The sequence below is a fragment of the Gorilla gorilla genome, chromosome 6 (genome assembly GCF_029281585.2).
Source record: "Gorilla gorilla gorilla isolate KB3781 chromosome 6, NHGRI_mGorGor1-v2.1_pri, whole genome shotgun sequence".
Lineage (NCBI taxonomy): Eukaryota > Metazoa > Chordata > Mammalia > Primates > Hominidae > Gorilla > Gorilla gorilla.
Window position 1 is genome coordinate 93,606,348 of NC_073230.2, and position 15,723 is coordinate 93,622,070.

The following is a 15,723-nucleotide window of genomic DNA, read 5'->3' on the forward strand; positions in this document are numbered from 1 at the left end:
TACTTTTAGTTCTTTAAGGAATCTCCACACTGTTTTCCATAGTGGTTGTACTAGTTTACATTCCCACCAACAGTGTAAAAGTTGTTCCCTTTTCACCATATCCATGCCAACATCAGTTATTTTTTGATTTTTTGATTATGGCCATTCTTGCAGGAGTGAGGTGGTATCACATTGTGATTTTGATTCACATTTCCCTGATAATTAGTGATGTTGAGCATTTTTCCATGTTTGTTGGACATTTGTTTATCTTCTTTTGAGAACTGTCTATTCGTTCATGTCCTTAGCCCACTTTTTGATGGGATTGTTTGTTTTGTCTTGCTGATTTGTTTGAGTTCTTTGTGGATTCTGGATATTCGTTCTTTGTCAGATGTATAGATGGCAAAGACTTTCTCCCAGTCCGTGGATTGTCTGTTTACTCTGCTGATTGTTTCTTTCACTGAACAGAAGCTTTTTAGTTTAATTACGTCCCATCTATTTACCTTTGTTTTTGTTGCATTTGCTTTTGGATTCTTGGTCATGAACTCTTTGCCTAAGCCAGTGTCTAGAAGAGTTTTTCTGATGTTATCGTCTAGAATTTTTATGGTTTCAGATCTTAGATTTAAGTCTTTGATCCATCTTGAGTTGATTTTTGTATTAAGTTGAGAGATGAGCATCCAGTTTCAGTCTTCTACATCTGGCTGGCCAATTATCCCAGCACCATTTGTTAGTAATGTGTCCTTTCCCCACTTTACGTTTTTGTTTGCTTTGTCGAACATCAGTTGGCTGTAAATATTTGGGTTTATTTCTGGGTTCTCTATTCTGCTCCATTGGATGTGCTTAATTTTATACCAGTACCATGCTATATCGGCGACTGATAGTATAGTTTGAAGTTGGGTAATCTGATGCCTCCAAATTTGTTCTTCTTGCTTAGCCTTCCTTTGGCTATGTGGGCTCTTTTTTGGTTCCATATGAATTTTAGTCCTGAATGGTACTGTGAAGAATGATGGTGGTATTTTTATGGGAATTGCAAGGAATTTGTAGATTGCTTTTTGCAATATGGTCATTTTCACAATATTGATTCTACCCAGCCATGAGCATGGAATGTGTTTCCATTTGTTTGTGTCGTCTATGATTTCTTTCAGCAGTGTTTTGTAGTTTTCCTTATAGAGGTCTTTTACCTTCTTGGTTAGGTATATTCCTAAGTATTTTATTTTTCTTTGCAGCTATTGTGAAAGGCGTTGAGTTCTTGATTCGATTCTCAGCTTGGTCGCTGTTGGTGTATAGCAGAGCTACTGATTTGTGTATAGTAATTTTGTATCCTGAAACTGTGCTGAATTCATTTACCAGTTCTAGGAACTTTTTGGATGAGTCTTTAGAGTTTTTTAGGTATACAATCATACCAACAGCAAACAGTGACAGTTTGGCTTCCTCTTCACTGATTTGGATGCCCTTTTTTTCTTTCTTTTTCTTGTTTGCTCTGGCTAGGACTTCCAGTACTATGTTGAATGCAAGTACTGAAAGTGGGCATCCTTGTCTTGTTCCAGTTTTCACGGGGAATGCTTTCAACTTATCCCCACTCAGTATAATGTTGGTTGTGGGTCTGTCATAGATGGCTTTTATTACCTTAAGGTATGTCTCTTCTATGCCTATTTTGCTGATGGTTTTCATCATAAAGGGATGCTGGATTCTGTCAAATGCTTTTTCTGCATCTATTGAGATGACCATGTGATTTTTAAATTTTAATTCTGTTTATGTGATGTATCACATTTATTGACTTGCATATGTTAAATCATTCCTGCATCCCTGGTATGAAATCCACTTGATCATGGTAGGTTATCTTTTTGATATACTGTTGGATTCAGTTCACTAGTATTTTGTTGAGAATTTCTGCACCCATGTTCATCAGGGATGTTGGACTGTAGTTTTCTTTTTTTGTTATGTTCTTTCCCGGTTTGGGTATTAGGGTGATACCAGTTTCAGAGAATGATTTAGGAAGGATTCCCTCTTTCTCTGTCTTTTGGAAAAGTGTCAATAGGATTGGTACCAATTCTTCTTTGAATGTCTGACAGAATTCAGCTGTGAATGTGTATGGTCCTGGACTATTTTTGTTGGCAATTTTTTACATTATTTTTTCTTTTTTTATTATACTTTAAGTTCTGGGATACATGTGCAGAACATGCAGGTTTGTTACATAGGTATACATGTGCCATGCTAGGCTGCTGCACCCATCAACCCATCATCTACATTAGGTATTTCTAATGCTATCCCTCCCCTTGCCCCCTGACAGGCCCTGGTATGTGACATTCCCCTCCCTGTGCCCATATCTTCTCATTGTTCAACTCCCACTTATGAGTGAGAACATGCGGTGTTTGGTTTTCTGTTCCTGTGTTAGTTTGCTGAGAATGATGGTTTCCAGCTTCATCCATGCCCCTGCAAAGGACATTAACTCATCCTTTTTTATGACTGCATAGTATTCCATGGTGTATATGTGCCACATTTTCTTTATCCAGTCTATCATTGATGGGCATTTGGGTTGGTTCCAAGTCTTTGCTATTGTGAATAGTGCTGCAATAAACATATGTGTGCATGTGTCTTTATAGTAGAATGATTTATAATCCTTTGGGTATATACCCAGTAATGGAATTGCTGGGTCAAATGGTATTTCTGGTTCTAGATCCTTGAGGAATCACCACACTGTCTTCCACAATGGTTGAACTAATTTACACTCCCACCAACAGTGTAAAAGCATTCCTATTTCTCCACATCCTCTCCAGCATCTGTTGTTTCCTGACTTTTTAATGATTGTCATTCTAACTGGTATGAGATGGTATCTCATTGTCGTTTTGATTCACATTTCTCAAATGACCAGTGATGATAAGCTTTTTTTTATATGTTTGTTGGCCGCATAAATTTCTTGTTTTGAAAAGTGTCTGTTCATATCCTTAGCCCACTTTTTGATGGGGTTGTTTTTTTCTTGTAAATTTGTTTAAGTTCCTTGTAGATTCTGGATATTAGCCCTTTGTCAGATGGATAGATTGCAAAAATTTTCTCCCATTCCGTAGGTTGCCTGTTCACTCTGATAATAGTTTCTTTTGCTATGCAGAAGCTCTTTAGATTAGTTAGATCCCATTTGTCAACTTTGGCTTTTGTTGCTATTGCTTTTTGTGTTTTAGTCATGAAGTCTTTGCCCATGCTTGTGTCCTGAATGGTATTGCCTAGGTTTTCTTCTAGGGTTTTTATGGTTTTAGATGTTACGTTTAAGTCTTTAATCCATCTTGAAATAATTTTTGTATAAGGTGTAAGGAAGGGGTCCAGTTACAGTTTTCTGCATATGGCTAGCCAGTTTTCCTAACACTATTTATTAAATAGGGAATCCTTTCCTCATTGTTGGCAATTTTTTTTAAATTACCATTTCAATCTCTCTGCCTGCTATTGGTCTGTTCAGAGATTTTTATATCTTCCTGGTTTAATCTAGGGTGATTGTATATTTCCAGGAATTTAAACATCTCCTCTAGATTTTCTAGTTTATGCATGTAAAGGTGTTCATAGCAGCCTTGAATGATCTTTTCTATTTCTGTGGTATCAGCTGTAATATCTCCCATTTCATTTGTAACTGAGCTTATCTGGATCTTCTCTCTTCTTTTCTTGGTTAATCTCGCTAGAGATCTATCAATTTTATTTATCTTTTCAAAGAACCAGCTTTTTATTTCACTTATCTTTTGTATTTGTTTGTTTCAATTTGATTTAGTTTTGCTCTGATCTTCATTATTTCTTTTCTTCTGCTGGGTTTGGGTTTGGATTGTTCTTGTTTCTTCAGTTCTGTGAAGTGGGACCTTAGATTGTCAGTTTGAGCCCTTTCAGACTTTTTGATGTAGGTATTTAATGCTATAAACTTTCCTCTTAGCACCGCTTTTGCTGTATCCCAGAGGTTTTGACAGGTTGTGTCACTATTATCATACAGTTCGAATAACTTTTAAATTTCCATCTTGATTGTTGACCCAACAATCATTCAGGAGCAGGGTTATTTAATTACCATGTATTTGCATTGTTTTGAGGGTGCCTTTCAGAGTTGATTTCCAATTTTATTTCACTGTGGTCTTAGAGAACTTGAGATAATTTCAATTTTCTTAAATTTACTGAGACTTGTTTTGTGGCCTATCATAAGGTTTATCTTGGAGAAGTTCCATGTGCCGATCAATAGAATGTATATTCTGCAATTGTTGGGTAGAATGTTCCACAAATATCTGTGAAGTCCATTTGTTGTAGGGTATAGTTTAAGACTATTGTTTCTTTGTTGACTTTCTGTCTTGATGACCTACCTGTCTAGTGCTGACAGTAGACTATGAAAGTCCCCCACTATTATTGTGTTGCCATCTATCTCATTTCTTAGGTCCAACAGTAATAAATTTCGGAGCTCCAGTGTTAGCTGCAAATATAGTTAGAATTGTAATATTTTCTTGTTGGACTAGTCCTTTTATCATCATATAATTTCTCTCTTTGTCTTTTTTTAACTGCTGTTGCTTTAGTTTGTTTTGTCTAAGAATAGCTACTCCTACTTGCTTTTGGTGTCCATTTGCATATGGTATCTTTTTCCACCCCTTTACCTTAAGTTTATGTGAGTCCTTACGTGTTACGTGAGTTTCCTGAAGACAGCAGAAACTTGGCTGGTGAATTCTTACCCATTCTGACATTCTGTATCTTTTAGGTGGAGCATTTAGGCCATTTACATTCAATGTTAGTATTGACATGTGAGGTACTATTCTACTCATTGTGCTATTTATTGCTTGAATACCTTTTTTTTTCTGTTGTGCTATTGTTATAAAGGTCCTGTGAGATTTATGCTTGAAGAAGGTTCTATTTTGGTGTATTTCGAGGATTTGTTTCTCTTTGTTTTGGGGAGGTTTTCCTCAATTATTCCCTCAAATATCCGTTTTCCAAACTTTTAGATTTCTCTCCTTCCTCAGGAACACTAATTATTTTTAGTTTGGACATTTAACATAGTCCCAAACTTCTTGGAGGCTTTACTCATTTTTTAAAATTCTTTTTTATTTGTCTTTGGTGGACTGGGTTAATTTGAAAGCCTTGTCTTCAAGCTCTTTCTTCTGCTTGTTTGATTCTACTGCTGAGACTTTCCAGTGCATTTTGCATTTCTGTGTGTCCTTGATTTCCAGAAGTAGTGACTGTTTTTTTATTTATGCTATCTATTTCACTGAAAAACTTTTTTCATTTCCTGTATTATGTTTTTGATGTCTTTAAGTTGGACTTCACCTTCCTCTGGTGCCTCCTTGATTAGCTTAATAATTGACCTTCTAAAATATTTTTCTGGCAATTCAGAGATTCCATCTTGGTTTGGATCCATTGCTGGCTAACTGGTATGATCTTTTGGGGGTGTTAAAGAACCTTGTTTTGTCATATACCAGAATTGTTTTTCTGATTCCTTCTCATTTGGATAGACTACATTAGAGGGAAGATCTGGGATTCAAGGGCTACTGTTCAGATTCTTTTGTCCCACAGTGTGCTGCCTTGATTTGGTGTTCTCTCCCTTACCCTAGGAATGGGGTTTCCTGAGAGCTGAAATGTAGTGATTATTTTTGCTTTTCTGGATCTAGTACCCAGAGGAGCTACCAGGCTCTGCACTGGTACTTGGGAGTATCTGCAAAGAGTACTGTGATGTGATTCATCTTCAGGTCTTGTAGCCATGGATACCAGCACCTGCTTTGATGGAGGTAGCAAGGGAGTGAAGTGGACTCTGCAGGGTCCTTGGTTGTATTTTTGTTTAGTGTGCTGGTCTTGTATTGGTTGGATTCCAGCCAGGAGTTGGCACTTTCAAGAGCACATGAGCTGGGGTCCTATAGGGAGGATGCAAATTTGCCCTAGGGACACCTGGTCAAGTATTCAGGTTTCTCAGGCAGTCAGCAGGGCCACAGAGCTCCCAAGAGATTATAACCTTTGTCTTCAGCTACCAGGGTGGGTAGAGTAAGACCACCAGGTTGGGGGAGGGACAGGAGTGTCTTAGCTCAGTCTCTCCTTTGGTGGGGCTTGCTATGGCTGCTGTGGGGGAGGAGGTTGTGGTTCCCAGTCCAATGGAGTTATATTCCCAGGGGGATTATGGCTGCCTCTGATGAGTCATATACGCCACCAGGGAAGTGGGGGAAAGCCGGCAGTCATAGGCCTCACTCTGCTCCCACGCAGCCCAGAGTCCTAAAGGCCAGTCTCACTCCCACTGTGCCCTCCACAACAGCACCAAGTCTATTTCCAGGCAGCTTATGACCAGGGCTGAGAACTCACCCTAAATCACGAGCTTCCCTGTTGAGAAAGCAAGCAGACTCACACTTTTTTGGCATTTTAGGGAGCCTGCAGCAGTGATCCAGTTCCTTCAAAAGGTCTGTGGATTCTCTTGGCTTTCCTGGTATTTTCCTGCGGTAGTTCTTGGGGCAAAAGTTCACGATGTGAGTCTCCACATGCTGTTCTGTCCATCCAAGCAGAAGCTGCAGCAGTCCTGCCTCCTACCTGCCATCTTAATCCTCCCCGTTTTTGTTTATTTGAGATGGGGTCTTGTGTGGTTCTGTCACCCAGGCTGGAGTGCCGTGGCAACCTTCATTGCTCACTGTAACTTTGAACTCCTGAGCTCAAGCCATTTTCTCACCTCAGCCTCCCAAAGAACTAAGATTATAGATGTGAGCCACCATGACTGGCCATGTGGCAGCTTTTATTTAACCCACTCCAGTAATATGTCCTGTTACTTATAGCTGGATACTTAGGTAACTTATATATGTATGTGACTTATATAATGAATAAAGGGCGTGATAAAATTTTAGGGAGAATGAGAAAAAAGGCTTGAATTAAACAAATATATTCCATGAACTTGGATTAAAAGATTCGATGTGATTTTTAAAATGCCAGTTCTCTAGAAATTTACTAGTTTAACATAATTACAACAAAAAATGCAGCATATTTTTCAAGGGTATTTATAAAGTGATTCAAATATTCTCTTGAATAAGTTGAAAAATAAAGGCATTTTTGAAAAGTTGGAATGATGTGACTTAGCTCCTCAATATTGATGTATATTCTAATAGTATTGCACTAAGAAAAATGAGAAGATGGAGCAGACTATGAAGCCATAAGCAGTTCAGAAGGTAAAGGCACAAATTCTTCTGATAATAATGTTGACCCTCCCACCAAAGGGAAATTGGTAAAGGAGCATTTAATAAAAGGGCTAGCCAACTTTTGTTGGCTATTTGGAAACATTAAATTGGGTACATGTCTTATATCACACAACAAATTCCAGTATATGTTTGACACCATTCATTCCATAAATATTTCACCACTAACTATATGCCAAGAATTGTACAAAGACTGAGGACATGATAATAAGCAAAAACATGCGAGCTTTGAGTTTAGCAGGAAGATAGATACAAAACAGGCCCAAAGTATGACTGATTGAGATAATGTCAGTCTAATGTATTTTGCCCGAGTAGTAAAACACATACTTTTGCTTAAAATAATTAAGACAATCCTGTAACATGAAACTTTGTAAAGACTCTAATACAATATGACCCTTCACACTCACCCCAAGTTTCGTGGATAATCCTGTGAAAAGTGCCCAGTGCTCTATAATATTTGGACATGTATATTAATCACATAAAGAAATTTAAGACTATGATAGTGACAGTGTACAAGATACAAATGCCACAAAAGAGTGCCACACAGGTGATACACAGGGGCAATATTCTGAAGAAATGAATATATTAATGTTAAATGTAAAACAAAACAGGATAAAAGAATTGTTAAGTGGAACAATGTGATATTGCCTGTTATTGAGGTGAGGATGAAATTCCAATTCTTAGAAACCAAAACTAAAATAAAGTTACAGATCTGGTTACTCAAGCTAAAAATAAATCAGCCACATTACACAGAATGAATCCAGATCACACAGCAGTCTACACCAGGGTCAGTAACATTTTTCAGTAAAGGGCCAGAAAGCAAATAATTTAGGATTTGCAGGCCATACAGTCTCTATTGCAACTACTCAGCTTTGCTGTTGTAGTATGTTATCAGCCACAAACAATAAAGAGATGGGCATGCTTGTGTTCAAATAAAACTTTATTTATAAAAAGTAGGCCAGATTTGGACAATGTATCATAATTTGCTAACCCCTGGTCTAGATCACGCTACACAATGGTGCATGCTTAAAACAATATTTATGGAACTTTGAGTCCTTAGCTCAATTTTGAAAATGGAAGATATAACTTTCCATATATTATCTGTGCCCTGTAGGCTCTTCACCTCCCATAAAAGAATGTGGACCCTTCTTCCAGCTCAATTATCTACCAAAGACTAGGGGTCATACTCACCTGGTAAAATGAAAGAGCTGTATTATAGGCTTTCGCCAGGGAATACTATTTTGATCTCACTGCCTTCAATATTTGTTAAAGTTGGGATGTGAGTTAACATATTCTTAGAGAACAAGTCATCTACCTACTTTTCTTGATAACTTATATTCTTTGACCAAATAAGGGCTGCAGAGAAACAGGTAACTAGATTACACCTCTTCCTCCCACTCAGCCACTTTCTGCAGAACTTTTCTTTTACTGCATTGCTCTTTGGTTTGAAGATATCAGTTAATTTAGAAAGTCTTTAGAAGAAATGAACAAGTTGTAAATAATGACACATTTCTCTTCAATGATGGAGGATACTCTTCCAAAACAATGAAGGATAAACTGCTTTGGGACCTATTAATCACTGTTTCTGTTTTACATGTGTCATGGTTCTGAGAAGCTACTTTGGAAGAGTTATCCACATTTCCTCTCCCAAGGTTCTATTCTTGGCCCTTCTCTGAGAGCACATTGCCTCAGGAGTCTGATCTCTTCAAACTCTGAGACTGCATCACCATACTCCCTTGCCTGGGTTTGGAAGCATCAGCAGAAAAGGAAAGCAGAGTCAGGGTGTATTCTTACCCTTGCCCCAAGGATGCAGCTTTTACCAGTGGCTGTGCATCTTATAAAGCTGCAGATGTTGATGGTAACAGCCTCCTGCTGTTGCCAGTCCCTGTGCACTTCACCACCCCTTGTTAGTACTATTAACTCTGTTCAAAGTCTGTGTATTAAACTCTCTTCAAGTAAACCCTTTGGGTATGCCATCTGATGCTTATTAGAAACCTATTTCATGAACAGAAAGACAAAAAGAGACTTTTTAGGAAGTCTCTGCCTTGAGAGAAAAGCTTATCACTAGGTACCAAAACTTCTGTAAAACTGAAAAAATATAACTTAAACATCATAAAACTGCATATTTAAGTTACTGCTTGAAATTATGGGCTACAGGTATGTCACTATGACAAATAAGCATTTAAATCAATGACTGTGGAATGAGATCTACTTAAATTCTACTTGAAATTCAATGAGACTCAAGACAACCTGTTATTAAAAAGCTTTGATTTGCAAACTGATTATTCTTAATATATTATTTGAACAGAAATATATACTTAATGAAATGGACAGGCATAGAGAAATTATTTTGCAGCTTAGTGGCATACCTCTTTGAACTTGTGACTGAGCTTGCTTGTGTCCAGTTCTGATGGGGAAAACATGTCCTCATTCTCAGGCAGCTCAAAGACTTCAATGGCCATGTCGCTGCCAGGAAGGACAGGTCCTACCTCATCTTCTTCTTCATCTGTGGCATATTCTCCTGTCTGAAAGGAAGGGGATTTCAGAAACCCAGCTGTCCGTACCCCAGGTGGAGGTGAGTTATTTGAAAATATTTTATAAAAGACAAGTAAGACATGTACCCAAATGGTAAAAGTGTAAGTAGGTTTTTCAGCCAAGCATGCCTCATGCAGCCAATGTTATAAACAAATGTTAAAGATCCAAAGTGACAAACCTATGCCATATACAAGTGCGTTTCTAAAAATCTACTAGTATCAGTGGCATCTTTAATATAGAAACGAGAGTTGTTTTTTCTGAGTATTTGATTAATTTACCAAATAAAATTATGTTGCTGAGGGAAATAAGTCATTTCTTTAAATTCTCTTTGTGAATACGCCACCCAATACTGAGAGCAATGAAAAGGGAAGGGGAGTTTAATGAATCACAGAGTTGGAAGGGACCTTAATTAAGCCTTGCAAAGGTTTAGCTGATTAATTCTCCTAAGCGTTAGAGTTCAAACAGTTCTGTTTTGTTTGCTTGTTAATTATTGTGGTGAACTAGTGAGCTAAAGAATAAACCAAAGGTTTCTAACTTGCAGCCTGCACCAAGTGTATTGTTTTGCCTGCCTAGCACGTTTACAAATCTGAGTATTCTGTCAATGTGAGAAAAATGTTTCACATAAAGTTCTAGATTTCCAGCTTTCCTTGAGAAAGCCAAGCATCCGTTAATATTAGGCCTATTGGGACATGATAACAATTGGCCAGTTAGTAGTGGTTGCCCCTTTTAGAAGAGTTATATGCTTTCTGATACCCCACAATTTTTCTAATGTCATATAGTTCTATATTGTTAGCTTCACTCCTTTGTAATACCCACCTGTCCCTGTAGGTATCTGAGTTCCTGACCCCTGGAATAAACGTTCCTCTTTGCCACTAACTTCCTTAACTTTATTAGAAAGTAGATTCTCTCCTGGCAGCATCAAGCTATGATACTGTAATTCAAAATAATTGTTTGAAATCTATACCTTATGCTATAATTTAAAGATAAATCACCGACAGGGTTAAAAAGACAAAGTTCATTGAACTCATCCCTGTTCCTTCAGGTAGCACGTTATCTAACACATACAACAGAGACAGGAATTCATATTGCCTTTAAAAAACTTCCATGAACGGTGTACTGAATGATCTATTCCTTTGAGTAAATAGGCTCAGCATCTGATTGCTGTTTTCTTTTTCTTTTGATTCTGTATTATATTCTTCCTGCCAAAGCAGGAGCCCCTCACTTCCCCTTTCCCCCAACCTATGTTTGCACGTGAAGGAAATCTGGTCCTTAATCCCAATCTAATAATTCCCAGTGTCTGAAAGACCATTATTAAATTGCCTTCAGATTTCTCTTTTTCAAATAAAATAATTCTAGTTGCCTCCAAGGTAATTTGCTGTAATTGTCTTTGTGGTTGTGCTCTGATTTCTCTCCAACTTTTCCACATTTCTCTAAATTGCAGAGCCTGAAAGTAGACACAGTTTCTAGTAAGGAATTTGAAGGTCATCGACCATGATGAACACACTGCCACAGCATCCTTCACACTCTACCTCCCCACACAGAGGCTATTATCATGGAGAACTTGACATTGGTGGCATCTGTGTACAGAAGTAAGCTCAGAATATTCCATGTGGAGCAATGATTTTCCAAACTGGTTACAGGTTAGTTGGAACCTTTACTTTCCCCAAATATAATCACAGGTGATTTGACTGAAAGGAAAAGAGGTTGGTGGCCTCCAGTTTGATCCTATGTATCTCCTGAGTACCTGGAACTCTAGATCTCTGTAGAAATCAGTCTGAAAATGTCTAAACTATAAATACCAATTAAAGTGTCTTTGCCATAGGCAGGTGAAGGTAGCTGAAGAATGGGAGCTGGTTGGTCAGATAGCTTGTGCTTATTTATTAGCACAATGAGATCCTACAAATCTTAAAAAACTCTAATTCCAGATTTGGCTTTTTTTTTTTTCTTTTGTATTCTTGAATTAATTCATCTCCTGTTCACACCTATTTCTAGAACCAACAAATACTTGGTAAATTCCAGTGAAGTTAATTAATAGGAATGCAGCAAGACTGGCAAATAAATAATCTCAAGATACCTTGCTGAAAAATTTTCATATAGAGGTATAAAACTGTGTACTTGTTTTTAACCCTATCATTACAACTGGCAGCAAAACCCAAGCCTTTATTATGAAGGCTTACCCAGGTATATAGAATTCACTATATACAGCATTGAATGACTCAAGAAACTCTTATGCTAAATTTAAAGTATGACTAAGCCATAACAATGTGGCACGTTTTAAACATGAGTTGAAATGAACAATTTGATTTCCTTTTGCTAGCTTGAAAATAAATACTTGTTCACTATATGTGAGAGAATTAATATAAATATGTGCCTAGGATGGGACCTGCCATATAACAGGATCTCAGCAAATATTTTTAAAAGAATAAATCCAAGAATGCCAATGCATTAACTTGGTAATATACAGAACTTCCTAAGGAGATTTTCAATATCAAGAAAATGAACTGTGGTCACTTGTTAAGAAGGCAGTAGTATATTATACTAACAACCTTACTGTGAATAACAGGATTAGGGTATGCACAACATATGCAATTCTTACCTTTTAGTTGCACTTTGTCATCCATATACACTTTAATTATGAAAATTATCCTAATAAACATAAGTTGTTAAGCGTTCTTCTTGATTCTTTTGTGGACTTGGCCAGTATCCTCTCCTTCCCAATACCCAAATTACCTGCAGTACTGTTAAAATTCTTATCACTCATTTCATCTTTTCATTTACTAATGCCTTCTTTCTCCAATTTAGCCTTATAAGCATCCTGAGGACAAATATGTCTTTTGCTGTCTTGATTCTACTTATTACTTATTATAGGCTAAGGATGGCATGTTTAAAACATTATGTTATAATTCTCTCTTGCTGATCATTTGCCATTCCAACCTTAAATAGGCTTTAGGATGATACATTTACTACAGAATCTCATAAATACCTGGAAATAAAAAAGTTACACTTAGTGGACTAAGAAAAATAGGTTCTTCTAATATTTTATCTTTATTGAAAATGGAAATTATTTTTGTGGTTACACTGCAAATAAAATAAGTAACATGGAATGTGTCAGCAGAATGTTGTAAACTGCAAAATTAGATTGGATTAAATCTGCCATTTACAAAGGAAGATGAACAATGTTGTACCAAAAAAACCCAAAACCAACAAAACCCAAAATTACCACAACAAAGTATTTCCGTTGGTATCTAGCTCTATTTCTGTTCAAATTAAAAATCTTTCAAGTAACCAGAGACTCTTGAAATTCTTTGTCCTAACATGCAAATCCACTTCAAATGTGGCAGTAACAGTTTTTTGGGTAAAAAACTGACAGAGATAGTAAATTTTCCCTTTCATGTCTTTACCTACCTTTCTGATTAATATATGATATTTTTAGTAGCCCCACACAAAGGGGTAAAAAATGAAGAGCAATACTTTTGCAACTTACTATGTGCCCAGCATTGGACATTCCTCAACAACTATGGGATATGGGTGTTACCATACTATCTTAATTTGAGGAAACTGAGACTCAGAGACCATACCTAAGGTCAATTAATTAAGTTGTTGAAGCTACATTCAACATATTTTAAAGCCCATGCTCCTTCTTTTATGTTATGATGCTTCCAGTCTACAGAAACTAAAGTTCTGCAGAAAAAAAATTGGGAATATATTTTTTAATGATCCCATCCCCAAACCTGGGTGGATAATCCTGTTGTATTGAAATTCACCTTCCACGGCTTTAAACATTATCACTGTATTCACTTTGAAGACTTGCACCTCTGTATAGTGGGCTCCAAAGTTCTTGTCCTCTTCTCCTCTCTCATAATATGCTTACCCTGGGCAAGAATATAGAATTCCCCTTTGAAAGAATCGGGAGCAGTACTTGTGAGTTAATTGCAATACAGAGAGGAATCGCTGACAAACGAACACACAAACATACGCATACCATTTTATGTTAACTTAAATCATAGAAGTATTCATTTATTTGCTCATCTTTTAATTGCAGGGCCAAGTCTTCCTCTTGGCTTATGGGTCTGCTGACTGACATTTTATGCACTCTTGCATAAACTACAACCATAACATATAGTGTATGAAATTACTGTAGCATCTTTAAAACAGATGAAAAAGATCCTTCCAAGGCAAAATGAATGCAAAATTTCTCTAGAATTTTATGGTTTTCCCCTCTTTTATATTTCCTTCTCATACCTAATTTTCTTGAGCTGCCAGTCTTTATTAAATCTTCCCAAAGCACTGTATTTAGTTTTCATAGATACAACTTCATTTACACACATATTACATCACTTAATATTTTATAAAATAACATAATTATAGTAACAAGTACAACCAACAGGTTGTGTCTCTTGGTAAACATATAACTTTTGACTAGTGGGAGACATATGTAGGCATACTAGAGCCTGGGACACTCATAAGAGCTATAGATATCAGTCTAGGTTTTGCAGAAGGAACAGAGAGTATCTGTTATATTGGCGAGTTGGTTAAGTGGGGATCAATGAAAGAATTTTGGTTTTGAAGTCACGTAGACCTGTGTTCAAGTCCTGTTCCTGAGACACTGGGAATTAGCGTCTATATCTAAGCTTTAATCTTTTCATCTATAAAGTAAGGACAAAACAGTTCCTTAGCATAAGAAAGCTGTCATAAGATTAAGTTAGATGGTGCCTATGTATTTAACACAAGGTCTGGCACATGGTAGGTGCTCAAAACGAGTGACTGCTATTGTTGCTGCTGCTGGTGTCAATACTGCAATAGCAACATGCTAACGATTTTCTCATCTGTATCTTGTAACCACGTTTGCTAAACTTTGGTCTCATAAATGTAAGTTCCTAGAAGACCTCAACACATGAATCTTTTATAAGCAAATTGGTCATTTCTGAAGTAAAACTTTTCCTTTCCTCTATATATACCTGTTCCTCTACTTATATTCCCAGTTTGGGGTAGGCACCAGCTTCTACCCAAGCCCAAGAAAACTTCCATGCCTCTGTCCTCCTCACTTACTGGCCCTAACCTGCCCCAGGGATTCAAGATGAATAACCGTGTACATGAGAACATCCTGTGAAGCTGCTGCCCTTAAGACTTTCCTAATTCACTCCTTTGTGCTCCCACTGTGTGGCTGACATCACTCATAATGCTTTGATGTTTCTATATCTGCCTTCTCTCATCAGCTTCTTTCATCTGAACATTCCTAGAGAGTGCCAGGTACAATTTATCCCTGCAATACCGGTGTGGCTAGTACATTGCTTTGCATATAGTGGGCACTGAACAAATGTTTGCTGAATAAATTCAGATAGTTGTAGCCACATCTGCATAGCACAGTAGAGCCTGATTTTCCTGTTAATCTCAGCTTTCCAGGATGAAATATAGTGAAACACAGCTGCAGCTGGGGCCTAAATGACCCTTCTGGGGATTTTCTCTTGTTGTTAGGTTCAACCATTAGCAGTAATTTTTGCTGTAGCAATGTTTGCTCTGGTAAATTCAGGGAAACTAAATGGCGCTAATCACAAAAATAGCCTTAATTATGCAGTTTTTGTTGGAATTTGTTTACTGGATTTGAATTTGGTGCTATGTATTTTCAGACGCACTTCTGTGAGAGAATAAAGGAGAGCTGCTTCTTTCCTGGAGGAGGAAAACCTCAAACTCACATTTTAATGTTTAAAATTCCTAAATCTGCACCAACCATCCAGAGGCCTTTCGGCAAAAACATCCCTCTCTCTGCCGAAGCATCTCTCTTTCCATTTTTTTGTCAGTGACTCCTGTGTGTCCTAATTTTATAATGTTAGTACACTTAGTCTCTTTGAATGTTGTTTCTTCATCTATAAAATGGAAATAACAGCACCTTCTTCATTTAAAGAGGTTGCTATGAGAATTCATTGTAGTGATATGAAAGAGTTAACCACAGTGCCTAGAATATGCTAATTGACTGCATGACGTTATGATTATGATTGTTTTCACCATCCCTTATTTCTCCAGGACAACACCATAAACTAATGCAACA

General features: G+C 37.2%; 1 protein-coding gene across 14 annotated transcripts in view; it reads right to left on the reverse strand.

Annotated features, from left to right (window-relative positions):
* Positions 1-15,723, reverse strand: part of PPP1R9A (protein phosphatase 1 regulatory subunit 9A) — a 383,463-nt gene that overhangs the window by 60,874 nt on the left and 306,866 nt on the right. For all 14 annotated transcript variants that reach the window (XM_055347427.1, XM_055347430.1, XM_055347426.1 and 11 more), the window contains one exon: positions 9,512-9,667. In XM_055347427.1, coding sequence (XP_055203402.1) covers positions 9,512-9,667 — 156 coding nt within the window. The remainder of the gene's footprint in view (positions 1-9,511; positions 9,668-15,723) is intronic.